The 27,515-nt window shown below is 45.5% G+C and overlaps 1 protein-coding gene across 2 annotated transcripts; it reads right to left on the reverse strand.

Annotated features, from left to right (window-relative positions):
• Nucleotides 1-1,200: 1,200 nt before the first annotated feature.
• On the reverse strand, nt 1,201-25,253 carry LOC113427019 (ceramide synthase 4-like). Of its 2 annotated transcripts, XM_087952812.1 has the most exons (12): nt 25,194-25,253; nt 22,057-22,230; nt 14,838-14,955; nt 12,763-12,881; nt 9,576-9,633; nt 9,245-9,295; nt 7,296-7,388; nt 6,612-6,740; nt 5,427-5,533; nt 4,081-4,237; nt 1,771-1,911; nt 1,201-1,687 (listed from the first exon to the last, which is right to left on the reverse strand). In XM_087952812.1, exons 2-12 carry the CDS (start codon nt 22,224-22,226, stop codon nt 1,616-1,618), a joined length of 1,215 nt encoding a protein of 404 aa, XP_087808938.1. In that variant the 5' UTR covers nt 22,227-22,230; nt 25,194-25,253; the 3' UTR covers nt 1,201-1,615. The 2 variants fall into 2 exon arrangements, with proteins under 2 accessions (XP_087808938.1, XP_087808939.1); XM_087952813.1 differs by lacking the exon at nt 6,612-6,740.
• Nucleotides 25,254-27,515: the final 2,262 nt, after the last annotated feature.

The raw sequence follows: 27,515 nt of genomic DNA on the forward strand, positions 1-27,515 counted from the left end.
ATTGCTTATTTTCTGGCAAAACTTTCATGACCAAACCAGGTGACCACATCAGTGCTAGAAGGAGGGGGTCCATTCTCATTTTATATTCTAGGGCAGAGTTCCCCAATGTTTCCGGATTTAGGGGCCGGTGGGGGGAAGAAGAGGGGATGGTTGGCACAAGTGGCTGGCAAGCATGTCGGCATGCCCGTATGCACACACCTCCATTGTAGAGAGTGCTAATTCCTGCATGAGGCAATCTTTGCTATGATTGGTTGCTGTGGGTTTAAAGGGGGAGTTTCCCCTTTTCCCGCCTTTTTCTTTTGTGTGCGCTGTACGTTGTTTGTGATTTACCTCATGATGTTCTTGTTTGCCTGACAATAGAAATAGAAATAGAACTAACAGGAATAGGAATAGGAATAGGAATAGGAATAGGAATAGGAATAGGAATAGAATAGAATAGAATAGAATAGAATGAATAGAATAGAATAGAATAGAATAGAATAGAATAGAATAGAATATAGAAGAATGGAACAGAATATAGAATAGAGTAGAATTAATAGAATAGAAATAGAAATAATAGAAATAGAAATAGAAAGGGAAGGGAAGGAATGAAATTAGAAATAGAAATGAATGCAATTGAATAGAATCGAACATAGAATAGAATATAGAATAGAATATAGAATAGAAGAATGGAATAGAACAATAATGGTGAACTTTTTTGGCACAGAGTGCCCAAACCAGAATGTGCATGCATGCACATCCATGTGCATGTTCCGAAGCACCAGAAACCTAAAGACCAGCTGGCTGGTGCATGCATGCTTGTTTTTTGGTGGTTTGGGGCCCGTTTTTTGGGCTGTTTTCAGGCCATTTTCCCATGCTCTGGCTCTTGCGAACTCCAGTGGGCGGTGTGCATGTGCACACCAGAAACCAGGAGAGCATCTGGCAACAGCACACGTGCCCACAGAGAAGGGTCTGACTGCCACCTCTGGCACAAGTGCCATAGGTTTGCCATCACAGGAATAGAATATAGAATAGAATTAATAGAGCAGAAATAGATATAATAGAAAGGAATGGAGCTGAGTGGAGTGGAGTGAGTGGAGTGGAGTAGAATACAACACTTGAAAGGGACCTTGTAGGTCATCTAGTTCAACCCTCTGCCCAAGCTGGAGACCCTACTGTCATGTACACCGATCGTAAAGGAGACGCGAGACTCAGTGACTTTTAAGCTCTTTTATTTCGTTCTGAGATCGGCTTGCTTCTTCGGATCGGTGGCGGCTTATATTGAACTTGCCTTGCCAGCCGCGGCCAATGACACCGCTTCGAATCTCCCGCGATCGGTTTCCTCCAATCGCGGGAGATTCGCAACGGGCCAATCAGCGCGGCTTGCTCAGCCAATCCGAGTGCCGTGCGTCCTGGCCAATCAGGACGGGGTTTTACAAGAATGCTAATGTGCAATACAGAACCCCTACACCATTTTTAATGACAGATGGCAGTCCAGTCTCTTCTTGAAAGTTTCCAGTGATGAAGCTCCCACAACATCTGAAGGCAACTTTCGTTCCATTGGTTGATTGTTCTCATTGTCAGAAAATTCCTCCTTATTTCTAGGTTGAATCTCTCCTTGATCAGTTTCCATCCATTATTCCTTGTCTGGCCTTCGGGTGCCTTGGAGAATAGCTTGACCCCCTCCTCTCTGTGACCACCCTGCCTTCTGTGAATAAAAATGTTAAACGTATTTGTTCATATAAAACTACAGGTATGTGTCAGTGTCTATGACCTCATTTGGACACCTACCACGCAATTCCTTGACAATAGTGCTGTTTTGTTTTGTGTGTGTTTTTGTTCTGCCTTCTGGTCCACTGCATCCACATCCTCTTCTTCATCCACATCCTCTTCCTCGCTGCTCTCTGAGTCGCTCCGTGCATCCTTTACTATCTACAACAGAGAAACAGAGATGTCACCTCTCTTCAATCCTGCTCAATTAGAGTCCATCAGAGGGCAAAAAACCTTTTGGGGACACACAACTGGCCTTTTCCATTGGAGATGCTTATCTTTTGTACAACCAAAGGGCCATGCTATGTTTTGCATGGCATACAGGCAAGTCCATGGCTCTTTAGAAGAAGGGGCTTCAACATGTTAAAGAGGCCATTATTAATGGCAACTTTGCATAAATAAACTTATATAAAATGTTTTATTGATGGCATTGACCACTGGCTAAAATCTTTAAAAATATGTCTAGCAAATGTTGGAAATGGAATAAAAAAACAGGCACATATTATATATGGTGGACTTGTAGTAAACCAAAAAAACTGGGAGAAATACATAAATGGCTAGAAAAGATTATTGGAAAGCATGTAGATTTTAAACCTAATGAATAGACATAATTAATTTATTAGGGATAGTTTTATGAGGTATAATATCAGGTAAACCTAATAAGAAAAGTATGTATTTAATATTGCACAACTTGACAGCAGTGAGAGTTGTATTTGCGCAATGCTGGAAAAATGAAGTAACACCACGAGTTGAAGAAATAATTAAGAAGATTCTAGAATGTGCAGAAATGTAAAGACTGACATTAAAAATTAAACAGAAAGAACGTACAGAATATTATCAAATATGGAATCTATTTTATCAGTGATTGGAAAAAAGAGGTGGAGATTAAGAACGTGATATGTAAAATTCAATACCCAGACAACACGATGTGTATTAAGCACTAACAAATGTAATTAATACAAAAATTAATTTAAAAATGTTTAAGAGGCCTTGGGGGCTTGAACCCCCTGCAAGCTCAAGATATCCATGTTATCTCTGGTACCTCTTCAAAAACCCAATCCATAGTCCTTCTCCTCTCCTTAAGCTCTGGGGTTGAGAGGGTCAGAGTTGAACTCCCACTTGAACACAGCCAGAGTCTGGATTGTACATTTTGGGGGCCCATTTTCTATCATGAAAATGAAGGTGGGTGGCCCCCCACCATAGCAAATTGCCAGAGGGTCCTGAAATTGAGATGCTGCAGCATAGAGTCTTTTCGGTGACCCTGAAAACTTTCCGAAGAGTTTTAGAATTTTAGTGTGCTTGCTTGACTGTTGTAGATGGGAGGGGGACAGGGTCCCTTATTTTGATATTCCTCCCCCTACAAAAAAAAACCCTGGGGGTTAGGATTTTCAGGTTGTGTTCAGCGGTGACAATGGGGCACTAGGTGTTATGGTGGGTTTCATCCAGGGATGGTATTCAGGAGGTTCAGACCGGTTTGGGAAATTTAAGTGGTTCGTAGAACCGGTAGGGAAAATTTTCACTGGCCCCGCCTACCTGGCCCCACTCTTACCTCTCACCTCTCCTATATTCTGTTGTTTATTAGCTCAGCTTATTTGCCAGAATGCAAAAGGGGGCTGCTGTGAATTGTTTAATGGACTGGTAATTGGCAAAATGGACTGCTAAATTGGGCCACGCCCACCCAGTCACATGACCAATAAGCCATGCCCACCAAGCCACACCCACAGAACCAGTAGTAAAAAAAATTGAATCCCACCACTGGTTTGATCCCATGTCCTTTCCCACTGCCATTATAAGGCCACCATTTAGGAGTGTATGGTAACGTAAGTGTTTGTGTCTAAAAGTCTATTTTGGCTAGGGAGCATGGTTGAACATATGTGGTTTCTTCCATTCCAATTCTCACCCGCCTATCACAGATGCAAGCAGAGCTCAGGAATCTTGCATCAGACTCAACATGGAATAAAAACAAACATGGAGCAGGGTTAAACGAAAGTACCATATTTTTTGGACTATAACACGCACCGGACCATAAGACACACCAAAGTTTAGAGGAGGAAAACAAGGAAAAATATAGTTTTTTGCTTCCATGGGTCCCATTTTCGACCTCCCCGGTGTCAGGGAGGCCAAAAAATGGGACACACAGTGGCTTTGGGAGGCCCAGAATGGACCCGTATTTGCTCTTTAAGATGGACAGACATTTCAACCCACATTTTTGGGTGGAAGTGCATCTTATAGTCTGAAAAATATGGTAATTGGTGGTCTTCTGCCCCCTCCCCAACATGTGCCTTCTGTTCCTATGTGCCCAATTCACAAGTGCCCAATTACTGCCCTTACCTTGCCATGGATCAGGAACCTATAAAGCATGAGGATGACCACGCAGCACCAGAGAACATTGAGAACATACATGAGCGTCAGGAGGGCATTGAAGAAGTAGTAGCCAAAATAAGGCTCATGGACCTCTGCCGAATGGTACAATGTGCTGTAGAGAATCCTTGAGGAGGGAGAGGGGATGGAAAAAGAAAGAGGAATATGGATTATCTCTACTTTTCAAGGCTGAGATAACTAATGGCGTTAGGAATTCAGGATATCCATTAGGGCTTCAAAACAAGAACAGATGATCTGAATGGCTTTAGCCAGAATTGATTAAAATGGAAGTATTTTAATAGAGAATAACAGTGATATAGAATGGAATGGAATGGAATGGAATGGAATGGAACGGAAGAGAAGGGAAGGGAAGGGAAGGGAGGGAAGGGAAGGGAAGAGAAGGGAAGAGAGAGTAGAGTAGAGTAGAGGAGAGGAGAGGAGAGGAGAGGAGAGGAGAAGAGTTGGAAGGGAACTTGGAAGTCTTCTAGTCCAACCCCCTGCTTAGGCAGGAAATGGACGTTACTTCCCAATTCTGGAAGTTTGATGGGTTACATGAAGATTGAAACTTCTACTTGTTTACAGCAGTTACAAGCTGAGATAGAACATAGAATAATAGGCTTGGAAGGCATCTTGGAGGTAATCTAGCCCAGCCTCTGCTTGAGCAGGAGATTCTATACCATTTCAGACTTTCAGACAAATGGCCACCCAGTCTCTTCTTGAAAGCCTCCAGTGATGGAGCACCCACAACTTCCGACAGCAAGCTATTCCATCGGATGATTGCTTTCACTGTTAGAAAATTTCTCCTTAGTTCTATGAATGCTTGTCTCCTTAGTTAGTTTCTATCCATTGTTTCTTGCCTTGCCTTTTGGTGCTTTGGAAAATAGTTTGGCACCCTCCCCATCTTTGAAAGAGCCCCTCGAATATTGGAAGACTGCTATCATGTCACCCCTAGTCCTTGTTTTCTCTAGAATAGACATATCCAAATCCTGCAACTGTTCTTCGTATATTTTAACTTGCAGCCCCCTAGTCATTCTTGTTGCTTTTCTCTGCACTCTCTCCAGAGTCTCAACATCTTCTTTACATTGTGGTGACCCAAACTGGATGCAGAATTCCAAGTATGGCTGTAATAAGGCTTTTTAAACTGGTTCTAACAAAGCCTTACTACAGCCACACTTGGAATACTGCATCCAGTTCTGGTCATCACAATATGACAAAAAAACATGTCCCAAAGATGTGAGGAGAAATGTCACAAAAAGATGGCACTGCAATTGTGCTGTCAAATTCCCGCCCTTTTTGCATGCATTCCTGAAACATACTTGTAAGGAAAAACGATGGCACGATTAAAGAGGAATACCACTGAGAAAATGATAAAGAGTGTGTTGCAGGTTTTCTGCCACTTCAGGTATTTAAACACCTTTGCAGCCTGGGGAAAAAGAGAGAAAAAGAAACAGTAACTGTTGATATCTATGGAGATTCTCGGTCATCCAGGTCATGGCTGTCCCAAAAGTTTTTGTTTTTTTCAAGAGGCAACTGGACTTTCTGGTTTTGCTTGGAAGATGTTTTATTTCTCATCCAAGAAGCTTCTTCAGTTATGGATGGTGAGGAATGGAAGGATTTATACTCCTTGCAAACAGCTGGTCATTTGCATCCTTTTAGCAAGTTGTTGAGGCTCCTTAAAGGTTGAGCCACTTGGCTGCACCCAAGAAAGCTCCACAAAAATTTGGATTACTCAGTTGAGGACACAGAAAAACATCCAGGTGGGCTTAATGACTCACTAAAAGAATGCAAATGACCAGCTGTCTGCAAGGAGTATAAATCCTTCCATTCCCCACCATCCAGTGAGAGCTGAAGAAGCTTCCTTTATAGAAGTGAAACATCTTCAAAGAAAAATCAGAAAGTCCAGCTGCCTCTTGAAAAAGCACCTTTAGGACAAAAATTGTTGAGTGGCTGAGGCTCCTGTTGTGAGAACACTTAGCTTTCAGAATATGGTGGCACATTTCTGTGAGTTTAAGATGTACGACCTGTATTCTATCTCCCACCGGGATCCTGGGAATTGTAGTTTGCAGAATACAAAAATGAGAAACCTGGACCAGCTTGCAAGCAAAGCCTGATGGGAATATCTTAGTCACCCACAAGTGAGGGTTAGCTCATTTCCAAATATTTTGTGTTGAATACAGAACAAATGTGCTTTCAAATTCAAAACAAATTCAAACAATTTCAGCCCCCATTTTTTTTTCAGGCTGCTTCTTTCTCTGAATTATTATTTTCTCAACCTTCAAACAAGCCTTTCAGATTGGGACTATGACATCAATTATTTAGCTGGTCCCAACACATCTGGCAAGCAAGAGAAGGCTGGTATAGATTTCTAGATTTATGTATTTCCTCTTTTCAAAAAACATGGAGGAGTGTGTATTTTTTTGTGTTTTAAAGAGGGGAAGGGGAAGAATGTATTCATTTTTTATCTTAGGGTAGAGGAAGAGTGTTCCTGAGCTTTAACTTACATACAGCAGACTATCGGAAGTATTGTTCACGGCTATGACAAGTGAACCGATAGGGATGAAATTGATGCAATAGGAGAAGCCAATGAGCAAGATGGAGATCACATGGTGGATCATCATCGCATTAAAATCCTGCAGGAAGATGAGATAACTGGATTATTGATTTGCAGCTCCTCCAGGGGGCCCATTATGGGGAAGGGGTTTTGAGTGGAAGTAGACAATGTTGAGTTCTGCTGAGTCATTGTTTCAGAAATATTTCCTTAACTTTGAGAATCTTGTGAAGAGTATTGGAAATCCTTCTTTTCCTTCCCTTCCCTCACTTTCTACCTTCCCCTTCCCAGCAAATAGCTATCTGGCTGTTGCTGGGTACAGGAATGTAGCAAGGGATTGTGAGACTGGCTGGGAAACTGTCACACAAAATTGAAAAGGAAGATCATATATTCTCATTAACAGCACAGCAGTGCAGCAGCAGCCAGGAGCTCTGAAGCAGGGAGAAGTTCATTGCTTCCATATGTTAGCCCATTTGAGGTACCCCGGTTCAAAAATTGTTGCCCTATGATGTACTTAAAGGTCATACTGACAAGAATGTTTGTAGCATATAGTTTTGCATCTTAAGGTGCACCAAACTAGCATCCTTGTTTTGTTTTTGTTTCACCTTTCGCATCTCTTCTGCCAGAGCTTACTCACCTTCTGTTTGACGTCAAAAGGCGCTGTGATGACCAAGGACCAGTAGAAGGAGAACTGCAGGAGGTAGTAGCCATAAAGGCTTGGATGGAGAGGCTGCAATGAATGAATGAAGAGAAATGGTGTCATGTAATCCCAATTCTCAGCTTCCCAAGTGAAGACAATACCTTAGTAATGTGTTCGTGGTGGTTGGAGCATTCTAGGAGTTGAAGTCCACATGTCCAAAAGTTGTCAAGTTTGAGAAATACTGTGCTAGCGAGCCCCCACGTGCAAGGGGCTTTTCTTAACATTTCGTGGCTGAAAAGGATCTATCCAGACCCATTTCTTTTTGTCCTGCCCTCAGGTGCTGTAGAGAATAAATCTACCCTGTGACAGCCCTTCTAGTCCTGGTAGACTGTTTTCAAGTCTCCCATCAGCATTCTCTTCATTAGCCTAAACCAGGGGTGTCAAACTCAAGCCCCATGGGGCCCATGGGACTGCCCTGGAAACAGTGAAATACTGGCCGTGGAGCCTCTGCCAGCAAAAACAGAGCTCAGGAGGGCTGGCAGAGAATTGCAGGAGGCCATCACAGCCAGAAATGGAGCTTGGGAGCCCGTTTTTGCTGATAGAGTGCTCGAGCCACCACAGGTGCCCCTGTCATGAGTGACATTGAGCTGGTCATGCCTACTCCAGCCCCCAAGATCAAACACACTCCTGATGTGGCCCACAATGTAATCAAGTATGACAACACTGGCCTAAACATATATACAGTAGTTCCATTAGTCATTCATCATGCAATTTATCCTCTGGACTCCATGTCATCTTTGTTGCTCTTCTCTCACTTTTTCTAGGGCTTCAACATATTTTTGGCATCATGGTAACCAGAATCAGACATGGTATCCTGAATGTTAGCAATTCCCCCCATTTTAGTGGCATTCCAAAATTTGATGAGCACCCCTTTGACATCCTCATCTAGGCGATTGATGAAGAAGTTGAAGAGCACTGAGACCAAGACACTATTTTGAGGTGCCACCATTGCATGGTTCTCTCTATCTAGACATTGTTCCATTGAGGACCACTTGCTGAGTGTGGTTGGTCAGCCAACTGCAAATCCATCTGGTAGTGATACTGTCTATCCCACATTGTTCTACCTTAACAAGGAGGAGATGATACTACATTAGAATAACAGAGTTGGAAGGGACCTTGGAGTCTTCTAGTCCAACCCTCTGCTTAGGTAGGAAAGCCTATACCATTTTAGACAAATGGTTATCCAATCTCTTCTTAAAAACTTCCAGTGTTGGAGCATTTACAATTTCTGGAGGCAAGTTGTTCCACTGATTAATTGTTCTAACTGTCAGGACATTTTTCCTAAGTTCATTCTGTCTATCAATTTGTCACAGAATTCTTTGTTCAACCATGCTGATCTCATTTTGAGTTCCTTGTTTCTCTTTCTCTGTGGCATTGGTTTTGTTTGGGCTTTTTTACTTTGTTTTTGCAAATTTCCCAAGTACCATGAATTGGTTTTCACTCTATAATGTCCATCCATGGAATCCTTTCTCTTGTCTTTTTTAGTTTGTTAAAATCAGCTAACTAGTCTTTGTTCTATTACTTGTGCCTGCATTATCATTCCTATTCATTTTAATTAAGTCTAATATAGTTGTCACTCTAGTTCCCTCCTCCATCTTTTGGATGATAAATTTGTTAGCTAGGAAAGTTAGAAAAGTCCAATGATTTTGCCCAGGGCATGCTGAGAATTTCCTTACACTTGGCCTCATGTGGTATTTCTTATTGCTGCTTAATCACTTCCTTTTCAGCTTCAAGAACAGGAAAGAATTTAATTCCTAAAGCTTGGATGAATGTCATGTTTCGAAAGTCAGGGCAGGATGGATTGCACTTTCATATTATTTTTGCAAAAGGAATTGATGCACATTTTCCCCTTGAAATGTTCATTCAAATGTCTTCTGGTGTCTTACCTTCAGTGGGTACCCAACCCAACATTCGCGAGTGTTCCAGAACCAGGGTTTCTGCAAGAAGAAATTGTTCATTAGGAATCGCATCATACCAGCCCACCGACACTCCTTTAGACCCGACATGAAGAGGACAATGGAAGGAAAAGGAGATTACAAAGCAACTTTAGTCACTAAGATATTTGGAAAGAGTTCAAAAATGGACCCACTTTTGCTCATCAAAAAAGTATAATTACATGTTAGGAAGTGGGAGGCAGAGAAGGTCACACCCAGTAATATACATGACTAGGTTTTTTTTTTACAATGACCAACAGAAGTAGGTAAAGTTGGCACTCACATTGTAAAGGACAGCCAATGTCATGAAGAGGTAAGTAAGGGAGTTCACGGCTCTCCAGCTGGAAAACAATCAGAAAAAACACATCAGGGTAATTGGAAACAGCAGGGGTGGGATTCTACCGGTCCGTACCAGTTTGGTAGAACCAGGTGTTACGTTCTCCGGTAGTTCGGAGAACTGGTAAATCGACCTGTGCTCGCTCTCTGCCTGCTTCTCCTCTCCCTGCCCAGTCAGTCCCTATCGCACATGCGCAATATCATGCACATGCACGACATGCCTGCAGCCTGCTTTTGCCTGCCCACCAGGCCGGCCATTTTTGCCTGCCTTTCGCTGCAGCAGAGCGAAAAGCTTGCAAGTCCCCCTCCCTTCAGAAATAGCTCCTGGGCTGCAGAGAAGCCGCCCAGTTGAATCCTGTTTCTCTCTGGAAAGTCCAGTTGACTCTTTAAAAAACCACCTTTGGGACCCAACAGATGTGCTCTTTGACAACCTAATTGGGCCCTCCACTGGTTTGGAGGCCAAAACACATTGGTACCAGTATTGTAAAGATGCTGAAGGGGGATGCTTTCCTTTGCATCACACAAATTGTCTTTTTTAAATATAATTTTAATAAACTTTCCAAAATATAAAATGAAAATGAAAATAGTGGAAAAATGGTGAAGGGAAAAAAGAGAAAGAAGTGACTTTGGATAGGTCCAATGTTCAATTATCTCAAGAATTTTCTCGATCTTGAACCTATCTTCTAAAGTTTTTGCTATTCCCAATAGCTTGTTGTCGTGTGCAAATTTCATGAGTTCCCCATCTTTTCCCTCATCTAAAGCATTGATGGTGATGTCAAAAAATACTGGACCCAAGAAAGAACCTTGGGGAACTGGACTGCATACTTCCCTCTGATGTAGTTCCATTGAGGACTAAATGTTGAATGTGGTGTATCAGCCAGTTACAAATCCTTCTGATGAAAATGATGTCTATTCCACATTTTTCTCTCTTATCAAGTAGTAGGTTGTGGTCTACTTTGTCAAATACTTTATTGAGGACCTAGCATACTATGCCCACAGCATTTTGCTGGTCCAATAATTTAGTAATTTTATCAAAGAATGCAATAAGTTTTGTTTGGCATAATATGTTTTTGACAAACACATGTTGGTATCTAGTTATAACTTCGCTTGCCTCTACCATGTTTCTCATAAAATAAGGCCGGGTCTTATATTTTTTTGAGCCCTGAAAAAACAGCTAGGCTGTCTTTTCGGGGGTGACTTAATTCCCCCCCTTGCATCCTCATCTAGAGCGCCCCGCGGATAGCCTCGCCACCAGCCGCTCCTAACGGGTGATCATGGTGAAGCTCAGAGAGCTCCCTACTCCCACCAAACACCTTTGCTGCAGACCCAAGACCTTTGGCACCCGCCGCTGTTGCTTTCCCTTCTGCCCATTACGCTGCCACATTTGGAGCTGCCGCTTCCGTGTTTGGAGTGCCGCTGCCATTTGAAGTGTCACTGCCATTTGGAGCACCGCTGCCACGTTTGGAGCTGCCGCTTCCATGTTTGGAGTGCTGCTGCCATTTGGAGTGCCGCTGCCATTTGGAGCACCACCGCCACGTTTGGAGCTGCTACTTCCGTGTTTGGAGTGCCACTGCTATTTGGAGTGCTGCCACCATTTGGAGCACCGCCATCATGTTTGGAGCTGCCACTTCCGTGTTTGGAGCTGCCGGTGCGTTTGGAGTGGTGGCGGCACTCCAAATGGCGGTGGTGCTCCAAACAGCAGCAGTGCTCCAAACACGGAAGCAGCAGCTCCAAACGTGGCAGCAGCTCCAAATGCAGACATGGCAACTCCAAACAGCGGCAGTGCTCCAAACAGCGGTGGGGTTCCAAATGTGGAAGCGGCAGCTCCAAATGCAGCGGCAGCTCCAAATGCGGAAGCAGCAGCTCCAAACAGCAGCAGTGCTCCAAACGGTGGCAGCACTCCAAATGTGGAAGCGGCAGCTCCAAACGCAGCAACAGCTCCAAATGCAGAAGCGGCAGCTCCAAACAGCAGCGGTGCTCCAAACAGCAGTGGTGCTCCAAACGTGGAAGTGGCAGCTCCAAACGCAGCGACGGCATGGGCAGAAGGGAAATCAACAGCGGTGGGCATTGAAGGTCTTGGGTCTGCCGCAAAGGTGCTTGGCAGGAGTAGGGAGCTCTCCACGCTCTGCCATGATTGCCCATTAGGAGGAGCTGGTGGCGAGGAATTGCTGCCCCCAGGGCGCTCTTAACGGCAAGTCCCCCCGCCCTTCCCCCCATTTTGCATGTTTTAAAATAGGCCTAAATTTGGGGGGAGGGGCTTAATTTCATTTATGCCTAGAAAACATGCTGGGTCTTCCTATTGGGGGAGGTCGTATTGTTGGAGAAACACGGTAGATGTTCCCTGATTTGTTGCCTGATATTCTTTTACAGGATCTTCACAGTTATTGAGGTCAGACTGATAGATCTGTAATTTCCTGGATCCATTTTTTCCTCCTTTTTTGAAGATGGGAATCTCACCAGCACTTTTCCAAATCCTTTGGTAATTCCCCAATGTTCTAGGATCTTTGAAGATATAGTTCAGTGATTCTGAGATCACATCTTCCAGCTCCTTCAGAATTCTGGTATGTAAACCATCTGGTCCTGGTGATTTGAACTCATCTAGAGTGGACAAGTATTTCTTAACATTTCTTACCTATTTGGACATGTACTACTAGTCTGTTTTTATGGTTCTACTTTTGGTAGGTTGGGGTATTTTTTTTTCCTTTTGCATGTAGACAAGTGCAAAGAATGAATTAAGCAGTTCCACTTTGTGGCTACTGCCATTCACTTCCTTGCCATCTTCTCCCATTGTCCCATCCCAGCTGATGATTCACCCGGTCTCTTCTTCCCTATGTCCAAAGCTTTCTGAAAGAATCCAACTACACAGCGGATTGGTTGATTTCAAAGACTTCTCCTTCCCCAGTGAACTTTCTTCAAGCTCAGAAACCCACTCTTAAGTATAGAAACTTTGGAAGAAGCACCTTTGATCAATTAATATGTATATTCCTACTGGACATCCAACACAAACATCCTTCTTAAATCATTCAGAATCTTCTTGTAAAGTTAGCAGTGACAAAGATCCTGTTGGGTACTAAGAAATACTCTGGTCCACATGGACTGCACATGAATTGCCTTGCCCAAGAGTTTCCACTCACCTGGCTTCACAGAATTTCTTGGTCAAACTGGGCCGGTTCTGATTCAGTCTATATCGGAACCACCTCTCTATCTGTCTTGGTTGGAGGTCGCACTGCTTGGCTAAGCTGCTGACTTCTTCCTGGATGGAAGGAGGCAGAACCAGGTGAGAAAATCTGCACAGGTGCTACAGGAGTCCATGACAAAAAATCATAGTGAGATAAGGAAAGATATAGTGAGAAATGATACGGGAGAGATGAAAGAAAAAAATTCAAAATACGGGTGAAAAACTTGAGAATTTCCAACAAATGATAACAAAAAAATTAGCAAAGAATCCAGAAAATGGAGGAAAAATCAGAACAAGTAGAGAAAAAAGTGAATGATATAAATTATAAATTGACACAAGCAGATAAAGAGCTAGAAAACACTGTGAAAATGTTGGAAACAAAAAAAAGACACTCATTACCTGAGATTCCAGAATATAGAAGAGGAGGAGGAGGAAGAAATGCAACAGGCCTCAGTTTTTAATTTTTCCTCAAATTCTCTTTGCTATGAATACACATGCAGGACACAGGGAGGGAGAGAAAAACAGAAAGGGGGGCCTCCACACTCCTGACCTTTCAGAAAAGTGTGAAGACCTGGCTCTACCAACTTGTATAGGGCTTACAGTGGGACATGCAAAGCTGGAAGTGATTAACACCTTAAAGGTGTTCACCTTTTCATTTTTACCTTATTCTATCTTTGTATTAGGCTCCTATTTTACTGATGTATTTTACTTTCATATGACGTTTATGTCAACTCGCATCCAGGCTGTGCGGGAACACAAAGCTGCGCTGCCCACATGGCCCATGGGAACCCTCCCACCCACTCACTCCTTACCTGGCAAACTTGCCTGCTATGTTGCTATTTTTCCTTTTTTTCCCCCGACCATCACCTGGTCTGCTGTGCCGGGAGATTTAGATTAGCTAAAAGGCAGGAAATTGTAGCATTTCTTGCTTTCTAGCTAATCTTTAGATCTTCAGTTCTGCTTTTAAGCAGAGCCGAACCTTCCTTAGGACTGGAGCTTCTATTATTCAGTGCAGGTAGCCGATAGCAGAAAAATAGATCTTTGAATGAATCTGTGATTCTGTGAGCAACTCAATCTGCCTGCCTGCTTTGCCTGATTTTGGGTAAAAGTTGCTCTTTTTTAATAAAAATTTCAATATTTACATAAATATTTATAATATTTACATACAAGCCATGCCCAGCCAGTCACATGACCACCAAGCCACACCCACAAATTAGGCCACGCCCACAGAACTAGTTGTTAAGAAATTTGAATCCCATCCCTGCCTTTGTGTGTTTGTGTGTATGTGTGTGTGTGTGAGGGAGAGGGGGGTGAGGGGAAGAGGGAGGGGGAGAGGAAGAGAGAGAGGTTAGATCAGATCTCTTTCTCTCTCTCCCACCAGTGTCAGCAAGCCACCATCAGTCAAAATTCATATTAGTGGTCCCCGGGATTTAAAATTTAAAAATTTGGTGCTCGATGAGATCCAAAAGTTTAGCGACCCCTCCTTTATTCTATCTTTGAATTAAGCTCCCATTTTACTGATGTATTTTACTTTCATATGATGTTTATGTCAATTCGCAAAACATTCCTGACCTGCTCTCGAGTTGCCATAGGCCAGGAGGTTGGGGAATCAAACCTCGCAGCTGCATCAAGGAACTTGCATTTCAGTCAAAACAAAACACATTCCAGCTAGCAATCTCAAGGTCATCTCCAAGGAGACCCACAGTGGCCAGATAGGAGTGACTTCCACAACCCACAATATTGCTTTGTTGGGGAATGTGATTGATGATGCATCTTTGGTGAAGAGGAAACAGGGTGAGAGCCAAAGTGCGAATTAAATTAGTTCAGAGTTGGCTTCATTTGGTCCATGCTGACATGAAGCTCCTAATACATAACTGGATTTCTTTTGAAGCTTGGCCTGAGGCTCATGATTTAATTAGGGCATCGGTCGGAACCCTGACAGTTTATCCTTTGAGCTACAAACTGCCCATTGTCCCTCTGAGAGCAAGATGAATGGATATCTACCTGCAAACCTGTAGAAAAGAAACTCACCTTTTGGGGATTTTTCCTCCATTTTGTGTAAAAAGCTTCCAGGATTGGGTTTGGAGAAGGTTTCCTCCTCACCTTTTCTTGCAAACCCAGTTTTTTGCTCAAGGGGATGGCAATTTTCCTGGAAAAGGCAACAGCTTCAGTCAGGCAAATGAACACTGGCTAAAAGTAAGGCTCTACACCAGGGATGTCAAACTTGCATAACTTTTTTACCCTAGGGGTGGCCAGCACATGATGCATCTGGCCCACGGGCTGAGAGTTTGACTCCCCTGTTCTATCCCTAGGCAGGAAAAACCAAATGTATAGGTACAGGCTCGGTGAAACTTGACTTAATGCCACTGATTGTGAGAGGGATTTTGGAGTCTTGGTGGACAATCACTTAAACATGATGCAATGGTGTACAGCAGCCAAAAAAGCCAATGCATTCCTAGGATGCATTAATAAAGGCACAGAATCTGTCGTGTCCGGCGCAGGAGGGAAGCTCGGAGTCAGTGACTGGTTTCAGCTCTTTATCGTGCTCCGGTTACAGCTTAAGCTTGGAGGGAAAAACTGCGGCTTTTTATTCCCAAGCCGCCTGACGCGTGACCAATGGCACCGCTTCGAATCTCCCGCGATTAGTTTCCACCAATCGCGGGGGATTCGTAACGGACCAATCAGTGCGGCTCGCTCGCCCAATCCGGTTGCTGCGCGCTTTAGCCAATCGCAGCGCAAGGCTTGCGAGTATGTAAATGACTGTACAGAACACCCCTCCCCTCTTGGTTCGGTCCTACGTAACGTAGTCCCGTAGGTAGGTGGGGCTTCGTACTTGCCTACTGGACCTGCGCAGGTTAGTTGTTGTTTGGTTCTCGGCCGGTTTGGTCGGGACCTCTGTTTCTCTTGGTCTCATCGATGGAACTGTCTGGAAGGTGTTGCCGGGCCTCTTGTTGCGGCTCCCTCCCGGTCTACTCGGGTTGGTCGAGCCGCGACTCTCGCTGCTCCCTCCTGGTCTGGTTGAGCTGGCCTGGCTGTTTCTCCCTGGTGAGGCTTTGAGTTGGCTGTTTGCTGGTGAGTATTGCTGGTTATTTTCTATTTCTTCTTGCTCCCCTGTGTATTCCCTCCCCTCTTGGTTTGTGTCAATGGGGTCGTCTGTGTTTGCTTGCGTGTCGGTTGTGTTTCTTATTCTTGATCTTAATTGATCGATGTGGCGTTTCCATGTTTGTCCGTCGGTTGTCTGCAGCCGGTAGGAGTGTGGTCCTGTCAGTTGGGTTATAGTCGCCAGTACCCATAGTGGGTCTCCGGTGAGCTTTTTGCATAGACTGCGTCGCCTGGTGCAAAAACCCAGTGCTTGCTGGATGAGTCTGGGGGTTTATCCGGGTTGTATGTGGGGTGTAGTCTGTCAAGTGGGGACCTTAGTTTCCTCCCCATCAGTAATTCTGCCGGGCTTTTGTTTGTTGTTGTGTTTGGGGTTATATGTTGTATTAGGAGCATTTTATTTATTTTTTTCTTGTATGTCCCCGTGTTCGATTCTTTGGAGGGTTCTCTTTGTAAATTGAACCATCCGTTCCGCCCTACCGTTGGCCGCCGGATGTGCCGTCGCTGTCAGTGCGTGTCGTATGCCCCGTTCCGCTAGGAATTTTTCGAATTCCAGCGAGGTGAACTGGGGTCCGTTGTCTGACACGATGACATCCGGGAGGCCGTGGGTTGCGAAGAGCTTGTTGAGTACCTTGGTTACCGCTTCTGTTGTGGTGGTCTTCATGTTGCTTACCTCCAGCCAATTGGAGTAAGCATCCACCGTGATGAGGAATGTATTCCCTTTTGTGGGCCCGGCAAAGTCTATATGGAGTCTCGACCATGGCCCCCTGGGTGTTTCCCATTCTAATATTGGTGCTGCGGGGGGATTTGGTCTGGTTTCTTGGCAGCGCGAGCACTTGGCTACCCAAGCCTCGATCTCCTTGTCCATGCCTGGCCACCAAGCGTAACTTCTGGCCAAGGCTTTAGTCCTCACAATGCCCGGGTGCCCTTCGTGCAACAATTTTAATACTTTCCCTTGCAATTTTTCCGGTATAACCACCCTGTCCCCCCATAGCACGCAACCCTTCTGTAGTGACAGTTCTGTTTGCCAGTTTCGGAATGTCCTGAATGCTTCATCGTTGTCTTTCTCTGGCCATCCCTTTTCTACCCAATGTAATACCCGCGCCAGACGCTTGTCTTTATTAGTCTCTCGGGCAATGTCTGACACGGTTATGGGTAGGTCGGGCAATGTCTCTATGCTGAGGGTGGTCGTCGTGGGAGCTGGGTCATCGTCTAGGTCGGGAAGCGGCTCGCGGCTCAACGCGTCTGCATGGGTGATCGCCTTACCGGGTCTGTGTGTGAGACGGTAGTCGTAGGCGGCGAGGAACTCGGACCACCTTGTCATCCTGGGGGATAGGATGTTCGGGGTGGCCTTGTTCCCCGCCAGGATGCCCAGCAGTGGCTTGTGGTCCGTGATGATGGTGAATCGGTGGCCGTAGAGGTATTCGTGGAACTTCTTTACCGCTGCGACGATGGCCAGTGCCTCCTTGTCTAACTGGCTGTAGTTTCTTTCGGGTTTGCTGAGTGTTCTCGAAAAGAAAGCGATGGGTGCTTCTTTTCCGTCCGGTAGTGTATGGCTGAGGACGGCGCCGACGCCAAATGGTGAGGCGTCGCATGTGACGGCGAGGGGTAGGGTCTCATTATACTGAATGAGGACGGCATCCGAGGTGAGCAGGTCTTTGGTGTTCTTGAATGCGGTGTCCTCCCATTTCCCCCAGGTCCATTTGGCCGTCTTGTCCAGAAGCCTATGCAAGGGCTCCACTGCGGTCGCCTTTTGGGGCAAGAACACATTGTAAAAATTTAGCAGTCCCAGAAATGCCTGCAGCTCTGTTTTGTTCTTGGGTGTGGGGGCTTCCTTGATGGCTTTGATTTTGCTTCCGGTTGGGTGGATGCCATGTCGGTCTAGGAGGTACCCCAGGAACTCGACTTGCTCTGTGCATAGCTGGCATTTCTCTCTCTTCACTTTTAGGCCGGCCCTTTTGAATTTTTCTAGTACCTCCCTTAGGCGACCCTCTAATTCTTCCCGGTTGGCTGCTGACACTAATACATCGTCAAAATAGGGGACCACCCCTTTGATTCCTCGCAGCAGTCTCTCCATGAGGCTCTGGAAAATTCCTGGGGCCACGCTGACTCCAAACTGGAGTCGGTTACACCGAAACGCTCCCCGGTGGGTGACTATTGTTTGTGCCTCGGCGGTTTCTTCATCGACCGGCAGCTGTTGATAGGCTTGTGCCAGGTCGAGCTTCGCAAAGACCTTGCCCCCCCCAGCGAGTGTAGTAGGTGTTGCACTACTGGGACGGGGTAGGCGCTTTGTTGCAGGGCGCAATTGAGGGTGGCCTTATAGTCCCCGCAGATCCTTACTGACCCATCTGGCTTAACTGGGGTGACTATTGGGGTCTCCCACCGGGCATGGTCGATTGGTTGCAAAACCCCCTGTTTGACGAGCTTGTCAATCTGCTCGTCGATTTTTTTTCGGAGTGCAAAAGGCACCCATCTAGGTTTTAGGCGTATGGGGGCGACATTGGGGTCTAGGCTGAAAGAGATAGGGGGCCCTCGGTACTTGCCTAGGGTGCCGTCGAATACTTCTTGGAAGTCCCTTGCCAGTTGCTGCTCCCAGTTGGCCTCTGTGGTGTGGTTTATGCCCGTAACCTCGATGCCGAGTGGTGCGAACCATTGGAGTCCTAAGAGGCTGGGTCAGTTTCGGTCCACGATTGTCAGGGGAAGCTTCACGGTGCGGTCCTTGAAGGTCACCTCGAACTGTCTGGTCCCGATGACAGGGATGCGGTTCCCCTGGTAGTCTTTGATGACCAGCTTCTGGTTCTCCAGTCCTCTTTTCTGGATGGTTGGCACCAGTCGCTTGAGTTCTTTCCAGGCGACCATGGAGAGGTAGGATCCGAAGTCCACCTCCATCCGGCATGGTTCGCCCTCGATGCTCACCTCCACGTAGACCTTCCAGGCATCCGTGGTTTCGGCATGGCCGATGGTGACCGTCTGGTGGGTTTCCTCTCTCTGGCGGCCTTCCCCGTTTCATCGCCCCCGGTTGTCTCGGCTCCAGCGATTGTCGGCTTGGCGATCTCTGGTTCTCGGGGGGGGTGTCGTCTTGCCCCCGGTTGCTCGGGTCTTGGCGGCGGGGGCTGTGTGTTTTTCTGAGTCGGCAGACTCGGGCGATGTGGCCCTTCTTGTTGCAATGCCGGCAGATCACGTCGATGAACCGGCATTCTGATCGAAGGTGATTTCCCCCGCACCCGGTGCACTGGGGTCCCGACTTACGACCTCGTTGATCTCGTCGGTCCCGTCCTGCTTGGAGCCGATGGACGTCTTCCTCCTCTTCCGTGGTATCGGAGGCGGAGTCCAGGTCCCCGTGATGTGTGGTGGTCTCTCGTCGGCTTGCTTCGGGGGTTTCTGTGCGGTCGTTTTCTGCCCTCCGAAGCCTGGCGGCTGACTTTCGGGTGGCTTCGGCCGCGGAGGCTTCGGCCAGGGCATCGGCGAGATCGATGTCGCCCTTTGCCATCAGCCGGCTCTTCAGTGCCTGGTCCCTGAGGCCTAGGACCACGCGGTCTCGGAGGGCATCGTCCAAATCCCAGAACTCGCACATTCCCCCTAGGTCCTGCAGGGCGGCTATGAAGTCGCTGATGCTCTCGTCCTGCCGCTGGTTCCGCCGGTAGAATTTGTCCCGCCGGATGAGAATGGGCACGGCGGGGGCGTAGTGGTTCCGAAGTAGTGGCTCGAGATCGCCCCAGTCCATCGCCTTCACATCCGTGGGTTTCGCGAGAGCTTTGGCCATCTTGAACACTGCGGGCCCGCAGTGTGTGAGGAAGACGGCCCTCTTCTTCTGCCCGTTCGCATCCTTCAAGTTGCTACTTTCGAGGAACATCAGGAATCGATCCGTGTACGATTCCCAGTCCTCGGTAGCCGGGTTGAATGGGGCTGGCGGGGTCATGCTGGCCATCTAGTCGGTCTTTGTCTTCCTCGGGACACGTGCACGGTGGTTATTCTCTGAATCCCACCTTCGTCGCCAGTGTCGTGTCCGGCGCAGGAAGGAAGCTCGGAGTCAGTGACTGGTTTCAGCTCTTTATTGTGCTCTGGTTACAGCTTAAGCTTGGAGGGAAAAACTGCGGCTTTTTATTCCCAAGCCGCGGCGGCCGTGGCCAATGGCACCGCTTTGAATCTCCCGCGATTAGTTTCCACCAATCGCGGGGGATTCGTAACGGACCAATCAGTGCGGCTCGCTCGCCCAATCCGGTTGCTGCGCACTTTAGCCAATCGCAGCGCGGGGCTTGCGAGTATGTAAATGACTGTACAGAACAGAATCAAGATTACATAATATTCTAGCACTGCATTACAAAGCGTAAATTGGAATATTGCAGTTGGAATATTGCATCCAGTTCTGGTCACCACAATATAGAAAAGATGTTGAGGCTCTGGAAAGAGTGCAAAAAAAGCAACAAAAATGATTGGAGAGTTGGAGGCTAAAAGATATGAGGAACGGTTACAGGAATTGGATATGTCTAGTCTAATGAAAAGAAGGACTAGGGGAAACATGATAGCAGTCTTCCAATATTTGAGGGGCTGCCACAAAAAAGTGGGGGGGGATCAATCTATTCTGAAGGCAGGACAAGAAGCAATAGTTGGAAGCTAATCAAGGAAAAGAGCAACCTAGAATTAAGGAGAAATTTCCTGACAGAACAATTAACCCAATGGAACAACTTGCTTCCAGAAGTTGTGGTTGCTCTATCACTAGAGGCTTTCAAAAAGAGACTGGACAGTCATTTATCTGAAATGGTATTGGGTCTTCCGCTGAAACAAGGGGCTGTACTAGAAGACCTCCAAGCTCCCTTTCAACTCTATTATTCTCTGTTCTAAATTTAAAAGGTCCCTGGCTTTCTTGTTCCATGATCCATTCAATAACAGGCACATGAAACCTATGCAAAGAACGCAAGTCTGCCGAACATAACCTGCAATTTCAAAAAGTGGGGAAATCTAACAAACTAATAATAAAAATAGTTACACTGGAATGAAATAATTTTTAAATAATAGTGATTAGAATCACACTTGAAAAAACCCTATAATATTAAGATGCGGTAGCACAAATTCAACTTTTATCCTATTAAAATGGATAGATTAAATACTTGACAGAGAAGAAACACATCGCTCTGTGTTCTTCACTGTAAGGACATTAAGAAAATGGATAAAGAGCATAAATTCAGGAATGCATTATTTAATACCAGGGGGTGATTATTCCGAGGATGTAGATAAACCCCCAGGTGGCTACAATCACTCTCTGAGAGCTAACCACCATCTAGCAAGGCTGGGTGTGTCAAAGCATTTGCAGCTTGACTACCATTATGAGACAACCCAAGAGCAAAACATGTCACCAGAGACTTAGACATTTAACAGTGGTTTATATACAACAATTATGTACAGACATACACATGATAGGCAAAATACATTATAAGCAATCTTTCTTCTTCTTAACTCTACACAGAGAACTTCTGCAATGAATACTGGACACAAGGAGAGAGGACATGCCCCCTAATGGCTGCCTTTATATAAACACATCTTAAAGGGGTAGAACCCATCCACAGTCTTAAAGGAAATACCCATGCTATGCTGATTCATTCTTATTGCATCAGCCTATGTTGCATTAGCTTCATTGCTGGTCAGCTCTTAAATCCCAAGACCTTAACAGGATGAAATTGTGTTCTCCATCTCCTGTTCTGGAAGGCATTGCACGAATAACCTAAACAGAAATAGAGCCCAGTTTGGAGGGGGTTGCCATACTCCAAACAGAGCCAGGGTTTAATTTGGGGTGGGGGTCATCCTAGACTTATGGTTGCTGGTTGAAAAACAGGTAGCAGCCCAGCCCAGGAGGGCCTTTGCCATCCTTCATATTGGACCCCAATTGTGCCTCTGCTGGGACTAGGGAGCTAATACAAGCAAAAAGTAATGTCAGACGTATTAATGTCATATTCAACTTCCCTTGGTTCTCATATTTGTCAACCTTACAAATTCAGTACATCAAAAATGATTGCTAAGGGCAAAAGGGACATTCCATTGTTTCAAGTATTTGGGTAGAGGGGGAAGGAAAGGCCTCCCCAAATAGGTGGGGGAGGGTCCTTCTTCTTCTACCACTGCTTGGTTTTAGCTGAAAACACCAAATGCAAGAACTTGCCTATCAAACAAGAACCGGAGTGTGACCAGCAGGAGAGTGATGGGGAGGCTGAACAGGAGGTGATGAGGTTTGGGATAATGGACGTCCTCGGTGTCCTCCATGTCCTCCCAGGTGATCCCTGAAGGTAGCCAGTATTCCTGTCGCAAAAGCCACTGTGTGAGCTGAGCCATCTCCCTGGGAAGAAAGGCAGGGGGTGAGATGGGACACTGATGGAGTGTTTTCAGAAGGAGGGCCCGCTCTCAGCCCTCCCTACTGTAGAAAGTTAGCACCCACCCCCCTCCCAGAAGAATGAAATATTTTGGGTCCTATTAAAAAAGGCAGAATATTATATTTCCCTAAATGAGAAATGCAGAAACATGTTTTTTTAGAGGCAGAAAGCACCCCTTCTTTTCTTCATAGCCCACAGCAGATGCCAGCACTTAAGAGATAACAAGCTTATTGAAAGAAGACAGGTATGTAGATAGCTCTATTCATAAGCAAATAGCCCTCACTCAAGATCCAACACAAGGCAAAGCCATTAAGGCACAATAGGAATTGCCCAAGCCCCTTTCAACACAAGCCCTTTCATTGCATCACCAGTCCAAACTTCAACCAAATTTAGCTCAGACAAACACTTTGTCTGTACTTTGCCTATAGACCCAGGTATGACCCCTATATGACCCTTATATGGCACCATGGGAATCTGACAACAGCCAAGAGAATACATGTTGTTGCACAGGAAAGGAAGTTCAAGTGCAAGAGAAGCTATAAATACCCCTCCACTCTCAATTCCATATGGTCAGCTGCCGAGAACCTAGGTGGTTCTGTTCATCATTAAACCTTCTTTCCAATCAACCTCCATGTTTCCAATGTGTTTTTCCCAGCTTGGAACTGAACCAGATGGATATTTCTTCCCAAACTACTCCAGCAGCATTACTCCATTTCCTTCTTTTCCTGCTAGTGCAATGTTGTTAGGTCAGAAAAGAAGGAAAGAGACAATTCAAGCATTATTGAAACACTCCTGTGGTTATGTATCTCATGCTTAGCTTACAACTTTGCCATCTAAAAATGTGGAAGCGAGAAGTAGGGTCAGTTACAGTAGATTTAATTCTTAACACTAGGGATGAAATGGACAAGGAGTGGGAGTTGTCTTTCAGAGCTACTGGAGGACAGAGGACCCACCAGAAGATTGGGAAAGAGCTGATGGGGTTCCACTTTTCAAAAAAGTGGAAAAAGTGGATCAAGGAAATTACAATCACCTTGATATCACCACCTGGGAAAATCCAGGAAAAGATCAACAAGCAATAGATTTCTAGATGAGCAGCTGGATGTGAACAAAGTGATTACTGGAAGCCACCATGGGTTTGATGAAAGTAGGTCACCCAAACAAACCTGATTGCTTATTTGACAAAATCAATGGAGTAAGGAAATGCTAAGGATATAGTATTGTTGGAAGAAATATCCACCTGGTTCAGTTCCAAGCTGGGAGAAAGACTCATAATTTTATCTCTTGACAAATCTCTTGGCTCAGAAATCATCTCTTGGCTCAGAAATTCAACATAACGCAACACAAGCAATAGAACATAATGATATCACAGTATTAGAATTTAAAAGAGCTGATTTTAGTAAATTCAGAGAGAACTTGGGAAAGACTCCTTGGAAGAAAATCCTAAAGGGGAAAACAATTCAAGAATCTTGGGAAACTTTGAAAAGTATGATCTTAAAAGCCCAGGCCAGCACAATACCACTGAGAAAGATGAACAAGAAACCCAAGAAGAAACCAGCATGGCTGCAAAAGATCTCTCTGACAAACTGAAAGACAAAAAGGACAAGTACAAAAAAATGGAAAGAGGGACACACAACTAAGGCAGAATATGGTCAGATAGCCAGAGCATGCTGAAGGCCAGACAAGGAATAATGGATGGAATCTGATCAAGGAGAGATTCAACCTGGATATACGGAGAAATTTTCTGATAGTGAGAGCAATCAACCAATGGAACCGAAGTTGCCTTTGGAAGTTCTGGGAACTTCATCACTGGAAGCTTTCAAGAGGAGATTGGACTGGCATTTGTCAGAAATGGTGCAGGGTCTCCTGCTTGGGGGGGGGGGGGTTTGGAGTAGATGACCTAAATCCCTTCCAACTCTGTTAATCTGTAATCTTTCAAGACACCATTTCTTACCCCAGCTGTCCTTCTGAAGTGCAGGAGTATTAGGAGGTGTATCTGGAGAATCTCTGGTTGACTGAGAGAACATCTCTGGGGTTTACATGGACCCCATAAGTTTGGCCAAATTTTTTGTTCAAAATCATGAGAAAAGCTTTGACTCCTTGCAGTGCAAGCAACCTCAGGACACAAAAGGGATGGAGCATGGATTGCAACAGGGCACAAGGCTTGTTTATTACCTGCCCTGTCATCTTACATATTCAGGAAGACCACATCCCCAGGTCTATAGAGATTCTCAGTCCTCCAGGTCATGGTTGTCCCAACTCCAGAGGTAACTGGACTTTCTGGGTTTTCTCTGAAGGCGTTTCACTTCTCATCCAATACGTTTCTTGGACGAGAAGCGAAAAGTCTTCAAAGGAAAATTTCAGTTGCCTCTGCAAAAACCACCTTTGGAACCGCATCCCCATGTTAAAACATTGAATTTTGCTGCCACAGCTGAACCAAATGGACTTTTTTTTTCCCCATTCCTTTTTTTGGGAATTGGGGAAACGGTCCGGCAAGTTCTTGTACTAATAATGTTTGGTCTCGCGGCGAAAGCTCTGAAACAGGATTTCTTCAAGGGATGGAGAACGTGGCTACCGAATCGTCCTTTCACTGGATTCACACGGGAACCCAGAACCCGAAGGAAACTCCCTCTCCGGAGCGACCCCACAACAGGAGCCCGAATCGGGAAAGAGAAAGGAAACTCCGCCGGGGAAAGCGACGCCCCCCTCCGTCTCGTAGCCGCTTCTGCTCGGGCTGGTTGGGCGAACTCAGGACTGGGGTCTCTTCTCTCCTCCACCCCTCCAACAAACAGCGTTGATGCCCCGCTCCCCGGAAAGTACGCCCAGCGCTTACTCCAACCCCCTTTTGGGTGCCCAGACTGATGCTCTCCAGAGTTCCTAAATACCGCCCCCCCCCCGCGCCCCGCCCGTCTTCTCCGTCCCAACGCCAGACCTGTTGCAGTTGCTGCTGCTGCCGCCGCCGCCACCGCCTGGGTCTTGGATCGCCCTTTGGCCAGCTCCGATCCGGGAGGGAGACGGGCGTCCTTGGGTGGGCGGGGTTCAGAGTCCATTTGGTTCAGCTGTGGCAGCAAAATTCAATGTTTTAACATGGGGATGCGGTTCCAAAGGTGGTTTTTGCAGAGGCAACTGAAATTTCTGGTTTTTCTTTGAAGAGATTTTGCTTCTCGTCCAAGAAACTTCTTGGGTGAGAAGTGAAACGCCTTCAGAGAAAAACCAGAAAGCCCAGTTACCTGTGGAGTTGGGACAACCATGACCTGGAGGCAAATTCTGTTCCAGAGAGAGAATATGAGAATGAGAAAGAATAAGTGTGTGTGTGTGTGTGTGAGAGAGAGAGAGAGAGAGAGAACTGCAAATATGACCACCTCATTCTGTGCTTGCAAAATCAGAAAGCCACACAATGTTCTATACACAATGTGCAGAAATAGGCTGCTTGAGAACAGCAAAGGATAACAGAATAACAGAGTTGAAAAGGACCTTGGAGGTCTTCTAGTCCAACCCCATGCCCAAGCAGGAGACCCCACACCATTTCTGACAGAAAGCCAGTTCATTCTCTTCTTGAAAGCTTCCAGCGATGAAGCTCCCACAACTTCTGAAGGCAGGCTGTTCTATGGGTTGATTGGTCTCACTGTCAGAAAACTTCTCCATATGTCCAGGTTGAATCTCTCCTTGATCAGATTCCATCCTTGTCTGGTCTTCAGCGTGCTCTGGCTATCTGATGATATTCTGCCTTAGTTGTGTGTCCCTCTTTCCATTTTTTGTACTTGTCCTTTTTGTCTTTCAATTTGTCAGAGAAATCTTTGTGCAGCCATGCTGGTTTCTTCTTGGTTTTCTTTCTCAGTGGTATTGTGCTGATTTGGGAGAATGAAGAGTTCTGGGATTTACAGTTCTCTGTCTCTCTCTCTGTGTGTCTGTCTCTCTGTATCTCTCTCTCTCTCTCTCATTGTCTCTCTCATTTTCTCTCACAGACTTATTCTTTCTCATTCTCTCTCTCATTCTCTGTCTCTGGAACAGACGTTGCCTTCAGAAGTTGTGGGAGCTCATCACTGGAAGTTTTCAAGAAGAGATTGGACTGCCATTTGTCAGAAATGATGTAGGGTCTCCTGCTTGGGTGGGAGGTTGGACTAGATGACCTACTAGGTCCCTTCCAACTCTTTTATTCTATAATCTTTCAAGACGCCATTTGTTACCCCAGCTGTCCTTCCGAAATGCAGGAGTATTAGGAGGTGTATCTGGAGACTGAGAGAACATCTCTGCGATTTACATGGACCCCATAAGTTTGGCCAAACATTTTGTTCAAAATCATGAGAAAAGCTTTGGCACCTTGCAGTGCAAACAACCTCAGGACACAAAAGGGACGGAGCATGGATTGCAACAGGGTTGCTTGTTTGTCACCTGCCCTGTCACACCTACATATTCAGGAAGATCACATCTCCATATCTATAGAGATTCTCAGTCCTCCAGGTCAAGGTTGGTGCATAAGCGCACCAACATGCCTACCGTCCCTGTCCTATTTTTTCTTTTATATTTTTTAAATTTTTCTTATATGTATCCATGTATTCATAACTATGTTTTTACTTATACCTATTACTTTGTAAGCAATTGACAAACCAAATAAATAAATAAATAAAACTCCAGAGGTAACTGGACTTTCTGGCTTTTCTCTGAAGGCGTTTCACATCTCATCCAATAAGTTTCTTGGATGAGAAGCTAAAAGTCTTCAAAGGAAAATTTCAGTTGCCTCTGCAAAAACCACCTCTGGAACCGCATCCCCATGTTAAAACATTGAATTTTGCTGCCACAGCTGAACCAAATGGACTCCCCCCCCCCCCATGTAGAGTTGTAATTGCAGGAATGTTCCTATCTGATGGCAAACCTCAGAGAAAAGAATGCTTCCAAGCAAATACAACTCAGGCAAATAAAGTTACTCATCTAAAGGAGGATTAGAGAGAGGAAGTAAACATATGTTGGACTTTGACTAGAGATCATTAGTTGTGTTAGTTACTATGCTGAACAATAACGAAAGTCAAGCAGAAACCAAAGTTAACCAATGTTAGAGGATTACTAAAAATGTGTATAAATGCAAGACTAGATTCCAATAAAGATCATCATGAATCAGTTGATCATGATCAAACACCTCGACTGCCTCGTCATTACAACACCCCCATTCCTTTTTTTGGGAATTGGGGAAACGGTCCAGCAAGTTCTTGCACTAACAATGTTTGGTCCAGTGGCGAACGCTCTGAAACGGGATTTC

The sequence above is a fragment of the Notechis scutatus genome, chromosome 1, assembly GCF_049901735.1.
Source record: "Notechis scutatus isolate UNSWTSFEM ecotype Mainland chromosome 1, rNotScu1.2, whole genome shotgun sequence".
In the NCBI taxonomy this organism is placed as follows: domain Eukaryota; kingdom Metazoa; phylum Chordata; class Lepidosauria; order Squamata; family Elapidae; genus Notechis; species Notechis scutatus.